The sequence below is a fragment of the Saimiri boliviensis genome, chromosome 5 (assembly GCF_048565385.1).
Source record: "Saimiri boliviensis isolate mSaiBol1 chromosome 5, mSaiBol1.pri, whole genome shotgun sequence".
Lineage (NCBI taxonomy): Eukaryota > Metazoa > Chordata > Mammalia > Primates > Cebidae > Saimiri > Saimiri boliviensis.
The window spans coordinates 86,660,379-86,678,045 of NC_133453.1; the positions used below are offsets into that span (position 1 = coordinate 86,660,379).

A 17,667-nucleotide genomic window follows, 5' to 3' on the forward strand; every position below is an offset into this window, starting at 1 on the left:
TCCATATGACCATCAAAGCTCACCTAAATTACTGCCCACAGCCTCCTAAATGGTCTACCCTGTCTTGCCTTTGCCTGGCCAAGGTCAAACCTAAACACAGAAGCCAGAGTGGTCGTGTTAAATGCAAGTGTCAGATTGTGTCCTTAAACCATTCAATAGCTCATTAAGTGAAGTCAGTGTCCTCTCACCGGCCAATAAAGCTCTACATAATCAAACTCCCTGTGACATCTGACTTCATCTTCTACTCTTCTCCCTCTTACTCTTTCTGATCCAGCCAAGCCGATTTCCTGTGCCTTGGGCAAACCAGACATTCTTGTCTCAGGGCCTCTGCACTTGCCCCTCTCTCTGCCTAGAATCTTCTTCCCCTAATATCCCTGCCTTTGTTCCCTCATTCAAGCTGTTACCAGATGTTACTCTCTCAGTGACCCTTCCCTTGCTGGCCTATTTAAAACTCACAATCATTTTCAGCAGTTCCTATTTCCTATTTTTTGTACAGTATTTAGTAATGATTCTCTGGGTTCAAAGCCTTCCTGGGTCCAAATCTTGACTCCACTACTTACAAATTATGTGATTTCGGCCTTATTACCAAATTTCTCTGTGTCCCAGCTTCCTTATCAGTAAAATGGGGACAGTAATATTACTGATCTCACAGGACTATTTACATGACTTAAGAGGTTTAAAAGCACTAGACCTGCAAAGTGTACCATGCAAGCATTAGCTTTCATTTCATCGTTATTATCTGGAACATATACATTTTACCGATTATTTATTTGTCATCTGTTTCCCAGGAAAGTAAGTTCCCTGGGCTACAGATTTATTCAATGCTGTATTCTCGTGCCTATGTGGAACAGGGGCTGTCTGGCAAAGCTCAAAAAATACTCAAAGAATAAATGCACGTTTCCCTTCTTAAATGCAATGCAGCACTCTTCACGTTGTTTTGAACTCTAATACCAACCTGCCACCTGTGTATGTATTTCCCATTTCTACTTGGACTCACTGTAGCATCCATATTAATGGAAATTAAATACTGTTTCTATATTTGAATTCTATTTTTCTAAGTGGGACCCCTGCACCCCTAGTTTGCTTACCTAATTATACTGATGACCCTGCCAGTTCACACTAGCTACTGATTAACCCAGCACACATGCTGCACTATAATTTCAAGTGTTTTTGTTTTGGTTTGGCTTGGTTTTTTACAGTGGGGTCAACCTGCATTGCAATTACCTGAAGGAGGAATCTGCATTTTCAACAATTTCCCAGGTGCTTCTTATAAAGACTAGGAACCACAGAGTCCAAATGCCAATAATTGCAATTTCTTGCCTGTTCTCTTATAACCCTTTGAGAACCACTGTGTCTATTCATTCCTGGTGTGCTAGAGTTGTTTCATTATTACCCGCAACCAGCAGCTTATTCAGTCTTTAATGGTCACAAGCATTCACCAAGCAACCTAGGTAAGTTTAGCACTACAAGAGGAAAACACCTTTCCATTAAATACATCGCAAATTATATATATTTATTAAAACAGGAGGGCAATTAATTATATCTTGAGCATTAGAATGACCCAGGCCTTTCTTTTTGAGTAGAGTCTCATTAAATCCTGGCATTCACTTCAAATAGAAATAATACAGAGAAATCAGAGAACAAAATCTGAGTCTGTTTTGTTTGGTTTTTCTTCTTTTTTTAAAAAAAAATCAATAGCTTTTGGGGTACAAATAGCTTTCAGTTACATGGATAAATTGTAGGATGATGAAGTCTGGGCTTTTATTGTACCCATCACCCATCATTAGTGTGCACTGCACCTAATATTGATTTCAGAGTCTGATTAATTTCAGTTGTTTTTTTTTTAAAGAACGAGAAGCTCCAACATACCTGATAATTCATGATGGCACGTAAACACATAATACAGACGTGTACGTCATCTTTCTTACTCACTAATCTTGAATTTTTCAGAGTTCTTCTGCTTGGCAAAGTATTGTATCTACAACAAAAAGGGAAAATTCTATAAAAACAATAGGTTGCTTTCTTAGCATAGGATCATGCCTTTAACGGACACTATTCTTTACCTGTACCAAAATAAGGATTGTAGGTTAAACCACCACCAACTGGCAACAGTAAGATTGATTTCGACCTCTAAAATACAGCTTTATAATGTGTCACTCTGCCATAAACCCAGCCTGGGTATGCTTGTTAACACACTTCTTGGAGGTCTCAGAGACTGGTACCACTTTAAAAAAATAACCACACAGCCAATGTAATCCAAGCATATATCATCTTCTTTTTTTTTTTTTTTGAGACGGAGTTTCGCTCTTGTTACCCAGGCTGGAGTGCAATGGCGCGATCTCGGCTCACCGCAACTTCTACCCACTGGGTTCAGGCAATTCTCCCGCCTCAGCCTCCTGAGTAGCTGGGATTACAGGCACGTGCCACCATGCCCAGCTAATTTTTTGTATTTTTAGTAGAGACGGGGTTTCACCATGTTGACCAGGATGGTCTCGATCTCTTGACCTTGTGATCCGCCCGCCTCGGCCTCCCAAAGTGCTGGGATTACAGGCTTGAGCCACCACGCCCGGCCGCATATATTATCTTCTTTTTTTTTTTTTTTTTCCCGAGACGGAGTTTCGCGCTTGTTACCCAGGCTGGAGTGCAATGGCGTGATCTCGGCTCACCGCAACCTCCGCCTCCTGGGTTCAGGCAATTCTCCTGCCTCAGCCTCCTGAGTAGCTGGGATTACAGGCACGCGCCACCATGCCCAGCTAATTTTTTTTTGTATTTTTAGTAGAGACGGAGTTTCACCATTTTGACCAGGTTGGTCTCGATCTCTCGACCTTGTGATCCACCCGCCTCGGCCTCCCAAAGTGCTGGGATTACAGGCTTGAGCCACCGCGCCCGGCCTATATATCATCTTCTTAATCTACATTTGAAGTTCTCCCCCTTCCTCAATCTTTCTTATCTTAACCTCAGTCTTGTATTTTTTTTTGTTGTTGTTGTTCTTTTGTTTGTTTGTTTGGTTGGTTGGTTGGTTTTTGGGGTTTTTTTTGTATTTTTTTTAATGGAATCACTTGTTAAGTACATGACTGTTTATTAGAAAGAGTTTTCATTTTTAGTTGAAAGCAATAGCTTCTAATATAAATCAAAGTAATCTAAGATTAAGTTTAAAAAAGAAGAGTAATTTCAATAGAATCAACTGCCTTTTGCTAAATTATATTCATATGCAGCAATGATTGCAGAAGATATACTAACTAATGAAAACCAGTCTCTAAGGAAAATAGGAGAGGTTATTCTCTACAATGCCATATTTCTGCATCATTTCCAAATATTAACACATTTTCATTATTCCAGCAAGTAAACCAACCTTACACATTTAATTGTGGTTCCTAACAGGTATAAAGTGAAGTAGCTCATTCTTTCTTTTTATTTATTGGTCCAGTTCTTGATCTATATTGTAATAAATCTCTTTCTATGAAGCCAAACTGTCCCTGTCATTATTTTCTGGAGTGCAGAAAGCAACAAACCTAATTAGAATAATATTCTACTTACCAAACATAACACAAAGGGCTTCTATTTATTGCAGTAGATAATCTCAAATATATTTGTCTGGATCAACATTTAAAATATATTTAACATGACGTAACACACACATACTTATTAACATTTAAGGACTTCAGAAAATACACAATATATAAATGTCAATAAAAACAATGAGAAACTTGTTTATTAGTTATATTTTATGCTCAAAAACAATAGAGCTAAACTTTTTTCTAAGATGTATGGCATTTGGTTTAAAAATTATTTTCTCCAATTTTTGGTTTATATAAAAACAGAGTAGTACTAAAAGGTAATATCTGCACTTGTATGTTTAAAATAATGACATTATAAATTTTAAAACCACCATCATGGCTGGGTGCAGCGGCTCAAGCATGTAATCCCAGCACTTCAGGAGGTTGAGAGGAGGTGAATCCCCTGAGGTCAGAGTTCAAGACCAGCCTGACCAACACGGAGAAATCCCATCTCTACTAAAAATATAAAATTAGCTGGGCATGATGGCGCGTGCCTGCAATCCCAGCTACTTGGGAGGCTGAGGCAGAAAAATCACTTAAACCCGGGAGGCAAAGGTTGGGTAAATTGAGACTGTGCCATTGCACTCCAGCCTGGGCAACAAGAGTGAAATTCATTTTCAAAAAAACACCACCATCACGGCTAATAACAGCAACAACAAAATAATAGCACTGACAGCTGAAGATCTATGGTATCATTTATTCCAATCCTGTCTTGATACAGATAAGAAAACAGAAGCCCAGAGACGTGACATCTACATGGCAAATAAGAGATGAGATGAGACCAGGCAAAACCACAAGTATCCTCACTGCCATTCATGATAGTCACTTTCATAATCAACCTGACTCATCAACAATCTGCTGGGTGATCATGTGAAAAAGCTACTGCCTACAGCTGTCTGTGCTGGCTAGTTCCTTACCAAATGTTCATATCCTGTCATCCTGGCAGTGGTTTCTGCTTCAGTCCTAGGTGGGTGTCATTTCTCACCCTCAGTAATTATTTCACTATGGAGAATTAAGGCTTAGTTTGTCGAAAACAGCAGCATATAGCTACCCCTTACAGAACACAGTGGCAAGTTTCTCTCTCTCTCTCTCTCTCTCTCTTTTGAGATAGAGTTTCACTCTTGTTGCCCAGCTAGAGTGCAATGGTGCAATCTCAGCTCACCGTAACCTGTGCCTCCTAGGTTCAAGAGATTCTCCTGCCTCAGCCTTTTGAGTAGCTGTAATTACAGGCATGTGCCACCATACCCAGCTAATCTTTTTTTTTTTTTTTTTTTTTTTTTTTTTTTTTTAAAGTAGAGACAGTGTTTCTCCATGTTGGCCAGGCTGGTCTCGAACTCCCAACCTCAAGTGATCCACCCGTCTCCGCTTCCCAAAGTGCTGTGATTATAGGCGTGAGCCACGGCGCCTGGCCTGCAAGTTTCTCTTTTTAAATCTGTATTCTATATATCACACTTATCAGGAAAGTGGGGATGTTTTTTGACTTAGGAAATTTTGCTCTGTATTTTAGAATTACCATTTGAAAAGAATTTCCTCCCATTTAAATAAATGCACCTCTGAGAAATGTCATAATTCTTTACCTCTGAAAATATAAAGTATTTTCAAAGAACTCAGGATGATCTTAAACATACAAGACAACATTTTAGAGACTGTTTCATGGGTTAGCATGTAAATTAATCAATTCTTCATCATGCACATTTTATGGAATATGACAATTTTTGTAACTGGATATTTGGTTTCTTTAATTACCATGTGAGTAAATGATTATTTTTTTTAAAAAAAAAAAAAACAGGGTTTGAAATCAACTTCAATGCAAGATGTTGAGACTACATATTTTTCAGAGACAAGAGCCTCACTTTGTCACGCAGGCTGAAGTGCGGTAGCATGATCACGGCTCCCTGCAGCCTCAAACTCCTTGGCTCAAGAGACAATGTCTGGCTAATTTTTTAAAAAAATTGTTGTAGAGACAGGGTCTTGCTCTGTCGCCTGGGTGGGTATTGAACTCCTATCCTCCCAAAGTGCTGGGATTATAAGCAGGAGCCACAGTACCCTGCAGATGCTCATACTATCTAATAACCACTTCACTGAAGAGATGGCTTTACTGACCCTAAAATAGCAACAGAACTAGGACTTCCAAGTTATTGGCCACTTTACCCCAACAAGAACACCTAGATAAGGTAAGAAATGGCCTCTGGTGCTCGCCACCAGCCATAGGAAATCAAAACAAGTCTCTTTTTTCAGCCCCAAAGTTGGCTTTATTAAGTACCTACTGTTTATGCTAGACACTACTGAGGTGGTCTAGGCTTAGGTCAGCCTTAAGAGAGAGGGCTAAACAGATAAGGGGATCAACACACTCTTCCTCAGTCACTCTACAGGATGCTTCTTAGAAGGCCTTTTTAGATGGAGAGTAGTTCCTGATCTACCCCATAGAGCAAATTTGCAGATTTCTGAGATGAGGCCAAATCCTCCCACAACACAAGACTGAATGAAGAACCAAGTATTATTAGAAAACCTCAGCTTTGAAAATCTTACTCCCTGGTGTTGCAAATGCCCACCTAGATGTCAATAAGGCTGGATTCAGTGATTAAGAGCTTCCACTGTTAAAGTTCCACAGAAAAAAAGGTGAGGCTAACTGATTAGTGCCCCAAAACTCTACCAAATGTGTGAATCACACTGATTCACATAAACAGCGTTGAAAAAACAACAACAACAACAACAACAACACCGCAGTAATCCATCACCAATTAACATTCAAACAGCTCAAAAGAAACTAGTTACCACTATATAATAATGTATGTAGATGATGCTGTTGCATCATCATCTTAACACAAATAAATCAATTCAATACACTATCGTTGAAAGAGAGGATGAGGCAGCCTGCATCTGGTTCTTTGCTGCAGTCCTCTAGGCTAAACTTTCTTCACTTTCCAAACACTGATCATACTAGTTTACCCATTTGAATAAACTTTCTACAAAGACCTGAGCTTAAGCCAGTGACTCAGTAGGAGGTATGAGTACCTCCATGGTAAACTAACACCGTTGGCATGTGTTCTGTTACAGAATTACATAAAGTGAAAACAGTTACTATAGTATTTTCTTCCTGAAGCTATTATGAAACTTCACATAATTTGAGCAGAGTCAAACTGGAGAGTGTTGCTCCAATTCACTTTGTTACATTTTTAAAACTTCAGTGAGAGGCAGCATCAGTTTCTCCATGGAATCCCAGGGATAATTGGGGCAAATGAGCTTTATTTAGTCCTGTCCCATGTAATACATCTTGCATGATCCCAGACTCCATCGACAGCCAATGGTGCATGTTCCCTTAACTGACATTTGAAATCAGCTTCAGCAGCAATGCACTCCCCTGGGCCCTCCTCTCTCCACCAGTAGTTCTTAAATCTCAGAAGAGGAAGAAGCAGGAGAGAAGGAGGAAGAGGCGGAGGGAGAAGGGCTTTGAAGACACTCCAACTCCATCCTGCTCCTTCCAGAGGCTGCCAGGCTCCTGGTTTTCACTACGATTGCACCTACTGGTTTTCAAGGCTACTGTGGAACTGGAGAGGGAGGGATGGGAATAAGAACAAGTTAAAATACCACAAACCTTCCTGCTCTTATTGAGAGTCAGTCACTTTTCCTGAATAGATGCTTCCCGGATTACTGCAAGACTTTAATTTCTAGAGTTCTGAAAAAGTTTATTCCAGTAATTTTTGCCAGTTTTCTTATCACTTTTATGGATGACAACATTTTCAGAGGGCCTTAATTCAACCATTTCACCAGCATTCCACACCCAGACATTTAGAGATGATATCCTGTCCAACCTATTCATTCTGAAGTGCAACTTTCAAGTTGATGGGAACAGGTCTACGAAGGTGCTGGAACAATCAGGTCTCTCTGGTGACTTGGGGAAGGTTCCCTGAGAGGTGAGAATTAAAAAAGGACTCCCTCAGATTCCAAAGAGAAAGACAGGAAATGAAATATGGAGAGGTTGTGACCCAGTTCTTGGGCCACTGAGGTTGATTATCTTAATGCCATCTTGAGAGCCTTTCTTCTCCCTGGCTGGCAAGCAGAGCCTTTGGGGCCCTGGATGCCTGTACACAAAAGAAGGGCTTCCCAGAGGCAGAAAATAGCTGAGTCAATTTTTGGAGCTCCTGCCATTTGTAGAAAAAAACAATGGGGAACGGATATTTAGGGATGATTTAGTAGGGAAACTAACAGCACCAAATTTCTCAGGCCCTCTTCTACATCAACTTAGAAAACTGCCTGCTAATTTCCCTCTGAACTAAATCTGTAAATGTCATCGTAGCATTCAAAGATGAGATTCTATCTTGGAAGAGTTGCCGGTTAGAATTCACAAGGCTCTGTGAATACAGAAAGAAGGAGATTACAGATTACAAACTGACTTAAGATCATAAGTCAAACCCTTGTATTAGTATTAGGTGTATCTCAGCCATTACCAATATTTCTAGGTACATAAAATGTAAATAAATAAATAAAAAGTTATGGGTCAATGCTAGTATGAGTGGTAGCCATTAAAACCTAAAAATTTTTTGCAAATATCTTTTTTTTTTGAGACGGAGTTTCACTCTGTCACCCAGGCTGGAGGGCAGCAGCACCATCTTGGCTCACTGCAACCTCTGTCTCCTGGGTTCAAGCAGTTCTCCTGCCCCAGCCTCCCAAGTAGCTGAGATTACAAGCATGCATCACCATGCCCAGCTAATTTTTTTGTATTTTTAGTAGAAATGGGGTTTCACCATCCAGGCTGCTCTCAAACTCCTGGCTTCAAGTGATCCACCCACCTCGGCCTCCCAAAGTGCTGGGATTAAGGTGTGAGCCCTTGTGCTGGGCAGCAAATATCTTCTTTTTTAACTTACTTTTTCTTTGAGACAGTCTCAATTTGTCAGCTAGGCTGAAGTGCAGTGGCACAATCTCAGGACACTGCAGCTTTAAGCTCCCATGTTCAAGTGATCCTCCTGCCTCACCCCCTCAAGGAGCTAAGTACAGGCAGTGCCACCATACCCAGTTAAGCAAATATCTTTAAGAAACCTACACATACCATATCCTATTTAATACTAAAATGACAACTGCCCCCAGTCACCTACTTAATGCTCAACAATGAAACTATCAAGGAACACAAAGAGAACACCTCAACCTGCACAGTACCAGCAGCAGGTGCTATAGGGAAATAAGCTATTTTTGTTAGTGAGCTCCAAACAGCAAGCAAAACGTGAATTTCTGACAGGAGGGCAAAAAGGCAGCAAAGCCAGCAAAGAAGCACCTCTCATGGATCTGCCGAACCACAGATCAGATACACAGTGATTTCTCTTGCCAGGTACATGTTAATAGCCTGAATTATATATAAAGTTAGTGTTCTGGTTAGAGTCATGTTTTGCTGTCCTTAAACCACTACTCATCACAAAGGAGTAAAAAAAAAGGGGGGGGGTAAGCTACAAAAATTTTAAGCTATTCCTTCATGTTTAAAAATATCAAGTAGTACATTTTAAAAAATAATAGCAATGGGTAATAAACATAAGTACTAAGTGGTGTGTTTATGAAAATTCTTGGGGTATAGGAGAAAGACCTCTACTCGTGAGCAAAAAAACTAGAAGAGATCAAACACTGGATTTGCTCAGAGATTTATATCTGTAATGATATGGTTTGGCTATGTCTCTATCTAAATCACACTTTGAATTGCAGTTCCCATAATCCCCATGTGTCGTGGGAGGGACCCAGTGGTAGGTAATTGAATCATGGGGTGGTTACCTCCATGCTGTTCTCATGATAGTGAGTTCTCATGAAAGTTGATGGTTTTATAAGAGTCATATCTCCCTTTGCTCAGCACTTCTCCTTGCTGTCACCATGTAAAGAAGAACATGTTTTCTTCCCCTTCCACTATGATTGTAAGTTTCCTGAGGCCTCCAGAGCCATGCTCAACTGTGAGTCAGTTAAATCTCTTCCTTCATAAATTACGCAATCTTGGGTATGTCCTTACAGCAGCTGGAGAACAGACTAGTACATGTGAAAGTACGAAGCACTTAGAAAACACCAAAATGGGCTGGGTGTGGTGGCTCACGCCTGTAATCCCAGCACTTTAGAAGGCCAAAACGGGTAGAACACTTGAGATCAGGAGTTCAGGACCAGCCTGCCCAACATGGTGAAACCCCTCTCTACTAAAAAATACAAAAATTAGCTGGGTGTTATGGTGATTGCTTACAGTCCTAGCTACTTGGGAAGCTGAAGCAGGAGAATTGCTTGAACCTGGGAGGTGCAGGTTGCAGTGAGCTGAGATCACACGACTACATTCCAGCCTGGGTGACAGAGTGAGAGTCTGTCTCAAAAAAAAAAAAAAAAAAAAAAAAAACCAAAAAACATTAATGTCCCAAAGTAACTGTGATCACCACCTGTTCTCTCAACAATATACACTTATTTCTAGACATGTAGACTTACACTAGTATATGAGTTTTGTACATGTCTGTCTCTCTCCCTGAGCTTCAGTTACCCAGACTGCATAATACCACAGAACTTTGAAAGAATGTTTCCTAAATTGACCCAACCAGGCTTTTCTGGAGTCTATCAAAAGGTTTTTCACAACCTTCTATGGAGCTTCCCTGCCAACATTTGTGAGATTTCTAATATCTAGGCCCTAACGGGAACAAGAAAAAGAAAAGGTATATTTTCTCTTTTACAAAAAGCATTTTTGTAAGCAAAATGCAGTCTGTCACACTATTCAGATCTCAAACTAATATCTACCTATAAATAAAGAATAGTATAGAACTCCCTTGGAAGCTGATGTAAGGGTTCAATCCCTGAAATGCAACACCAGTGAGGTATGTTACAGAATTTGGCAGAATTGTACCAGTCTTTTATGGTTCCAAGGTCTGGGCTAACAGAAATTTAACCAAGATTAGGGGTTTTAGGTTTCCTCTTTCTTACCCTTCAGACATGACATCACTTGGGCATATTTCTTCTATCAATTAAACTCATAAAATATATGATGCTAAAAAAAGGAGCCAGGCATTTTTCTGACTGTCTCTATAGCCAAAAGAAACAGAGGTGAAACAGTTGAATCCAGATAATTCAAAGTAGAGGTAGAGGGATCAAGAAGAAAAAGAGGGAAAGAAAGAAAAAAGTAAACAAAATTCCAAATGAACTTTTAAATCAGGCATTGAAATGTTGTCTATATGTCTCACGGGAGGACCAGACAAGAGCTAGATCAGAGCCTCTAATGAAAGGTTCCGGCACATACTTTTTAAATGGAGTAAATGTAAAGGGAGGCTGTCGACCCATCCTATGAATGGAGAGTCATTATTAGCCTTATTTTTCTGATTTTTCATTACAGTCCATTTGTCAAAGGCGTTTTGCTATTGGGAGGCTAATTAATCAGGACATAGTCCCATGTAAAAAGTGTCCAAGGAAACCAACTCACTCCTGTGACTTTTAAGTGGAAATATTTCTATGTTCTTCCCATATTATCCCCTCTTTTCAAAAACCTACAAAACTGTTGCCAATGAGCTGTCACGACAATTTCACAGACTAACCTTCAAAATGGTACATAAACTGGCTCTCAACAGCTTGCAGCCAGGCTCATCTCTCCATCGTCTCCTAAAGGAACGATGCGGTCTCACCACGAGCCTCCACTCAGACCACCCTCCTGACTTCTCCCTTTTCCCAGCCACTCCTCCAGGTCTTACGGATTGTTGTTTCCCATCCACACCAAGTCACATAAATCACTCCCTAGGTTCTGTTTTTCACTCTCGCCTCTACATTTCCATATTGATAGTTTTCGTGACACTCACGTGACATTTCATATATATGCTCGTGTATACACATAAACATATATATATATATACTTAAGTCCCTTGTCAGCCACAAATCACACACGAATACATTATTGAATATATCCTGCTGTATCTGTAGCACTTGGCAAGGCACCCCTTACATACTGAGTCCATAATCAATCTTGCCCGTGAAGGCATTGGACCACAGCTAAAAGAATTTGCTGAGGCCTCTTGTGTGTTTCCTCCAATCCTGGATAAGGCCACTTTAATTCAAATCCTGCCTCGGTCCCTTACTGTTTGATCTAAGGCAAGTTGTTTAACTACTACTTCAGGCCCCAGCTTCCTCACAGTAGTAGTAACAGTAGCTATCTCTGAGAGGCAGTAAATTGTGAACAGCAAATCCCCTGAGTACAGTGGCTGGCACACAGCAGACGTTCAATAAAAGCCTTTCTCACCAATAAAAATTACATCAACACTATCTATATCTTTGTACTATTTTAAAATACTTTCAAGAATTATTTCCATGAAAACCACCAACAGGAATGGGACTGAGTGCTACAAATAGATAACAAGGACCTAAACCTGAATTCTTCGTCTCTTCATGTAAATCCACTAAGCATACAAGTGGCAAATATTCAGATAAGGACTATTCATGAAATGCCATTCCATGAAGGTAATTATCTTGGCTAGGCACGGTGGCTCACACTTGTAATCCCAGCACTTTGAGAAGCTGAGCAGGAGGACCGTTTGGGCCCAGAAGTTCAAGACCAGCCTGGGCAGCATAGTGAGACTGTATCTCCACAGAAAAAAAAAAATTAAAAATTAGCCAGGCATGGTGGCACACACCTGTAGTCTCAGCTACTTGGGATGCTGAAGGGGGAAATTTCTTGAGCCCAGGAGGTTGAGGCTGTAGTGAGCTACACTTGCACTCCAGCCTGGGCAAACAGAACAAACTCCTGTCTCAAAATATCATTATCATCATCATCATCATCATCAGAAAAACAAACTCTTACTCTAGGGGAGTGTAGAATAAATATTAATGGTAGTTAACATATTAAAGGCAATGTGAATCTTGGTGTTGTTTTTAAAGAAAATATATTATTTGAAAATAAACCATTACAATGGGAATATGTAAACTATGGGTACATTCAGGAAAGTAAAGGAAGACAAAAAAATTTTAAGGAAAAGATGAGCAGGATTATGTAATTGTTATGAAATGATCATCCCTGGTTACAAAGATCAATAGCAAGGGTGAATCTCGGTTTCTGTTTTATGACTTCCTCTCTCCACTGGATAGCTCTCCACCTCCATCACAAAGCATCTGTCCCTGAAAGGACAGGTTCTTGCCTCTTTCTCTAGCATGCCCGATCTTTTTATGCAGACCTGTGCTCATCTCATATTATTGCACTTCCCCTCCACCTAGGGCAACCTTTCCTTACCCTGAGGACCAACTCTGGCCATTGTCTGAAGTCCAGTTTAAATTTCTCCCTTCCTCTAAACCCTAAGTTAGTACTCCACTTCTTTCTTTAAAAATTCATTTACTTACTATGTCATTTTTTACTTGAGTTAATAGCATTAACTTGGACACTCTTAAAAATTGTAAAGTATTTTCTCTTGCATCTGAAGTAACACAGCCTTTGTTCTCATAGATCTAATGTGCACAAATGTGCCTATAAGACACCATTGTTAAATTTAGCTAGCTCTGTAGCCGCACTGACAGAAACCTACCTTAACCGAAGGCACACTACATTCTAATTTTAGGAGACAATATAAACCAGGTCTCTACTGCACCAATATCAACAGTTTTCCCTCTAGCCAGGCAGACAAATACATGGTAATACAGAATCCAACAGCTGATATGACTCAAGGGGTATGTTATGATATAAAATGTTTAGCAATCAATTTTAAATGATTAAAAAGTAAAGTATGACTACAAGGAGGAGAATTTGTATCAACACTAGAATTTGGTCAAAACCTTCTATTTTAGAATACAATGTTTTTCTATTTTTTCTTGAGACAAGAGTCTCGCTCCGTCGCTGGGCTGGAGTGCAATGGTGTGATCTCGGCTCACCGCAACTTCTGCCTTTCAGGTTCAAGCGATTCTCATGCCTCAGCCTCTCAAGTAACTTGGATTACAGGTACACACCGCCACACCCAGTTAGTTTTTCGTATTTTTTTTTCCATTTTTTCTTGTATTTTTAGTAGAGATGGAGTTTCACCATGTAAGCCAGGCTGGTCTTGAACTCCTGACCTCCAGTGATCCTCCTGCCTTGGCCTCCCAAAGTGCTGGGATTACAGGCATGAGCCACTGCGCCCAGGTGAATGCAGTGTTTTTCATTTTTTTCTTTAATCAAGCCCATTTACAACATGTTTTATATTTCCTGAAATCTCATTTTTTCCCCCAAGATTAACCAATCCTTTTGCTAAGTGATACAAGATAAGTGTACTGTATCTGTTTTATTATAGGGAGATTAGGAAGAAGGAACTAAAATCTGCATTTAGATACAGAAGACATATACTAATTAAACAAAACTACCAGAATAAATCATCTCCATAGAGCATGAATTTATATTTTTTTCAAAAAAAAAAAACAAAAAACAAAAAACAAAAAAAACAACCTGTGCTATTAAAATATACCATAAAGGTTCAAAGTCTAAAAATGAGGAATCATAATATGATAACAGAGTGTATCAAAGTTGAAAAGGCAGTGGGCTTTATTCTAGCATGGCATGTCAGCACAAAGCCACAAGGGTATCACATTATAACATGGAGAGCAGTCAGAACGCCCTGCCACCATGCCCTGTGAGCTCGCCTGGGTCTCGTTTTCACCCGTGACTTATGAGATTTTTCCAGTTTGAGGCCTTGAGGCCTCATCATCAGTGTGTAAACTGAAGCTGCTCCAGAGGCAACAGGGAGAAGCAGCTCTAGTGGTATTGGAACTGATGATACTCAGGCAGAGAAATCAATCTGGTCGGGGCATGAGATGAGAGGAACCAGAGGAAGAGGCAACAGCAGGACAAGAAGGGACAAAGCAGAGAAGGAGAAGACAATCAGAAATGAGATGGCAGAAAGAAAAGGGAGGACAATAAAAAGCAAGCCGAAAGTGAGGGCAGTGTGGGGAGAGAGGAGGAAGAGAAAAAAACGTAAGCAATTTTTGGCATCTGAAAAGCAACATGTACCATATGCCAATATTTCTGATTACTGTTTTTTATAAGTCATAGATGCTATAGCCAATGAGCAAACATAGAATTAGAATCCATACATAAACCCACAAACCACAAGACCAGAAAAACTATTGATATACATTGTTTAAAAACAAAACAAAAATCTAAGCTTCCAGTCCTTAAGTGGCATGAAAGTTACTGTCTTATCAGCTTTCTTGAGCGATTAGAAACCATAAAGCAGAATCAAAGGAAATTTAAATGTTCTGTCCTTGAGCTTGAAAAAAATTTGAAATTAACTCTAGCAAGATCCACCTTGAACCAAAACGACGAAGCAAATCAGGCTGGCCTTGGATGCCCCTCGACCTGCAGCATCCAGGGTTACACCTCCTCCTTGAACCTGTGAAGTTTCCCAGATTTTCCCGATTCTTTCACTCTACTGGAAAAAATACTTTAAAAAGTAGGCATACTGAATTATTAACCAGAAAAATGAATCCTTGTTAAGGTGGTAGCTTGCCAATGTATGATATTTTCTAAGTGTATGATGATAGAAAACCAAATTAAAATGTACTTTGTAAATTAAATGCCTTACAAATAATTATAGTTAAATTAGTGGTGAGAATTTCCATTCCAGTGCCAAGGTGATCAGGGAATTCTTCACACAATTAGCCTTTCTTTATATCTCTGCCAAATCAGTCCATATATTCCTGCCCACCTGTGACGTTGATGCAGATTAGTAGGTTGCATAACCCATGGCCTACTGCAAATATAATGAGGTGAATTAAAACCCCGCTCTTTATCATTATTGAATTAATTCATCCTAAACCCATTAACATTTTTTTTCCAGTTCTAAAAGGAAAATCTGAATGATGTATTGGAGGTATCATACTCAAACATCAAATCCTTCAGCAGAACTGACCATCATTACAGAGATATGTTTAACTTCCCATGACAAAACCCAAGTCAAAGGGACAAGAGGTAATTAGGCAGCCAAATCCAAAGGTCTGAAAGGTATTCACTGACTGCAATCTGACACAGAGATTCTACTACAGTGAATACCCGGAGTGATCGTAAACACTTAGAGAAATAATGTCCTCTTGGCAGATCATGCCTGAAATAAGACAGAAACACTTTAAGCTAGAAAGAGTAACTAAGGGGGCAAAATAGAAAAAAACAAAAAGAAAGAGTAAGCAACATTTTGGAATGAGGGTCTTATTAATAAAGATTTATGTTAAAATCATGGACCATAGAAACCTTTACAAACTTGTTCTAGATATCTCTGTCCTCACAGGTAGGAGTCTGATTTACCCACCAATATACAATTAGTTCTAAGTGCTATGCCTGACACATAAGAAGTACAAAAATATTTTCCAGTGAATGAATCTGCATGAATGAACAACTTCAGTGATATTAAACTAGTATAAGTGGTCAGCACCAATCCTCCCTTAGCCAGGAGAGATGAGAAGGGAATACTTAGGAGGAAACATAAGGCTGACAATTGGTTGGGTGTGGTGGCTTACGCCTGTAATCCCAGCACTTTGAGAGACCGAGGTGGGCAGATCACCTGAGGTCAGGAGTTCAAGACTGCCCTGCCCAACGTGGTAAATCTCCATCTCTACTAAAACTAAAACAACAGCAACAAAAAAAAATAGCTGAGCGTGGTGGCAGGCAGGCGACTGTAATCCCAGCTACGTGGGAGGCGGAGGCAGGAGAACTGCTTGAGCCCGGGAGGTGGAGGTTGCAGTGAGCCAAGATTATGCCATTGCACCCCAGCCTGGATGACAAGAGCGAGACTCCGTCTCAGGAAAAAGAAAAAAAAAAGGTTGACAATTGAAGCATACCTAATCAAAGAAACACTGCTTAATGGCATCTCACTAATAAAAATCATCACAGTAGCATCCTGTACCTACAGCTAAGAAAATACTCCAGAGCACACAACCTGAGCTGCCACTGGAGAAATGAAAGAGAGCAGAAGAACGAAGGGTAACAAAGGGCTCTTCAGATCCCTGGATCTCTAAGTGCTGCCTCTACCTTGCAAACAGTACCTCCGTCAGGATGTCAACATTCCCCTGGTTTTAAAACTTTATCTGCCTATGAGACTACCCCTGTTCTATCACTTGGCAGCAGAATTTTCTCACCTTCTGTGCTCAATCAAGGTATGGTGCTTCCAGAAAGTTATTTAAAGTCATTAAACATTGCCCAAGGGAAGACCTCAGCATCTTCTGAAGAACTTTCATTTAGACCTCATTGCAAATGAGAGCGCTGTGTGGCAACTTATGAGATACAGGGCCCAAAACCATCAAAAGACATAGGACCCGCTGTCCCAGTGCACCCTGCTAAAGTTGCCTCCTCACTCAACGAACTCACCGCAGTGCAGAATGTCTTCCAGAGCGGGAGACACTGTTGCCCACAGGTGAGGGCAGGTTGCTCCCTCTGTGCAGGTCCTCGATGGACCTGCTCCAGGGCTTTGATTTGTCCACCGAGCTCTCCACAGTACTCTCCACACTTTCAAAGTCAAAACTAAAACAACAGAGAAACGTCATTGGAGACTGAAAAAAATCACATTCACACGCATAAACGAACATGTATAACTTGCTGTTCCTGTAATACATCTGCACCTTAGTATGAAAAGTCTTTATAGACAAAGAAAACTAAAAAGGAAATAGAACAGAATTTCTAGGGCTCAGTGTTAGCTTTAAAAATACAGAATGACAAATAATGGGTATGGCGAAAGAATAATGCAACAATTAACAGCAAAAAATAAATAGTGATATACTATTTGTATTTTACTTTATAAGGCTTGCTAACTTACCAATTGCTAACATTGCTATGATGGAAGAGGGGAAAAGATCTTACAGCTGTCTTCATTTTGCTTTAACAAGGCAATATGTTAGGGTTATAGTAATTTATTCCTACCCATCAATTTTCACTGAGCATTTTCTCCTAATGTGTTGGCAAGTGTACTTTTCCAAGCATATGTGATACATTACTAGCAAAGTTATGGATTTGCTTTGATTTTGGAATCTCCCTCCCAATGTGGTGCTCTTTAAAGTAAGACTGTTGTTTCTCTGACATTTTTTGAGGTTATTACTCATGTTAACCATGTTAGAATAAACGGCAAGTTAAGTTGCACATTCTTGTATAGTTTTAGGAACAAAGTTTTTAAACAGGCTTTTGTGT

General features: G+C 39.9%; 1 protein-coding gene across 13 annotated transcripts in view; it reads right to left on the minus strand.

Moving 5' to 3' along the window:
* Window positions 1-17,667, minus strand: part of FMNL2 (formin like 2) — a 320,067-nt gene that overhangs the window by 71,790 nt on the left and 230,610 nt on the right. For 11 of the 13 annotated variants that reach the window (XM_039469557.2, XM_074399684.1, XM_074399677.1 and 8 more), the window contains exons 6-7: window positions 16,855-17,007; window positions 1,870-1,978 (exon numbers count right to left, since the gene is read on the minus strand). In XM_039469557.2, coding sequence (XP_039325491.2) covers window positions 1,870-1,978; window positions 16,855-17,007 — 262 coding nt within the window. The remainder of the gene's footprint in view (window positions 1-1,869; window positions 1,979-16,854; window positions 17,008-17,667) is intronic. The other 2 variants (XM_074399688.1, XM_074399687.1) reach the window with 1 other exon arrangement.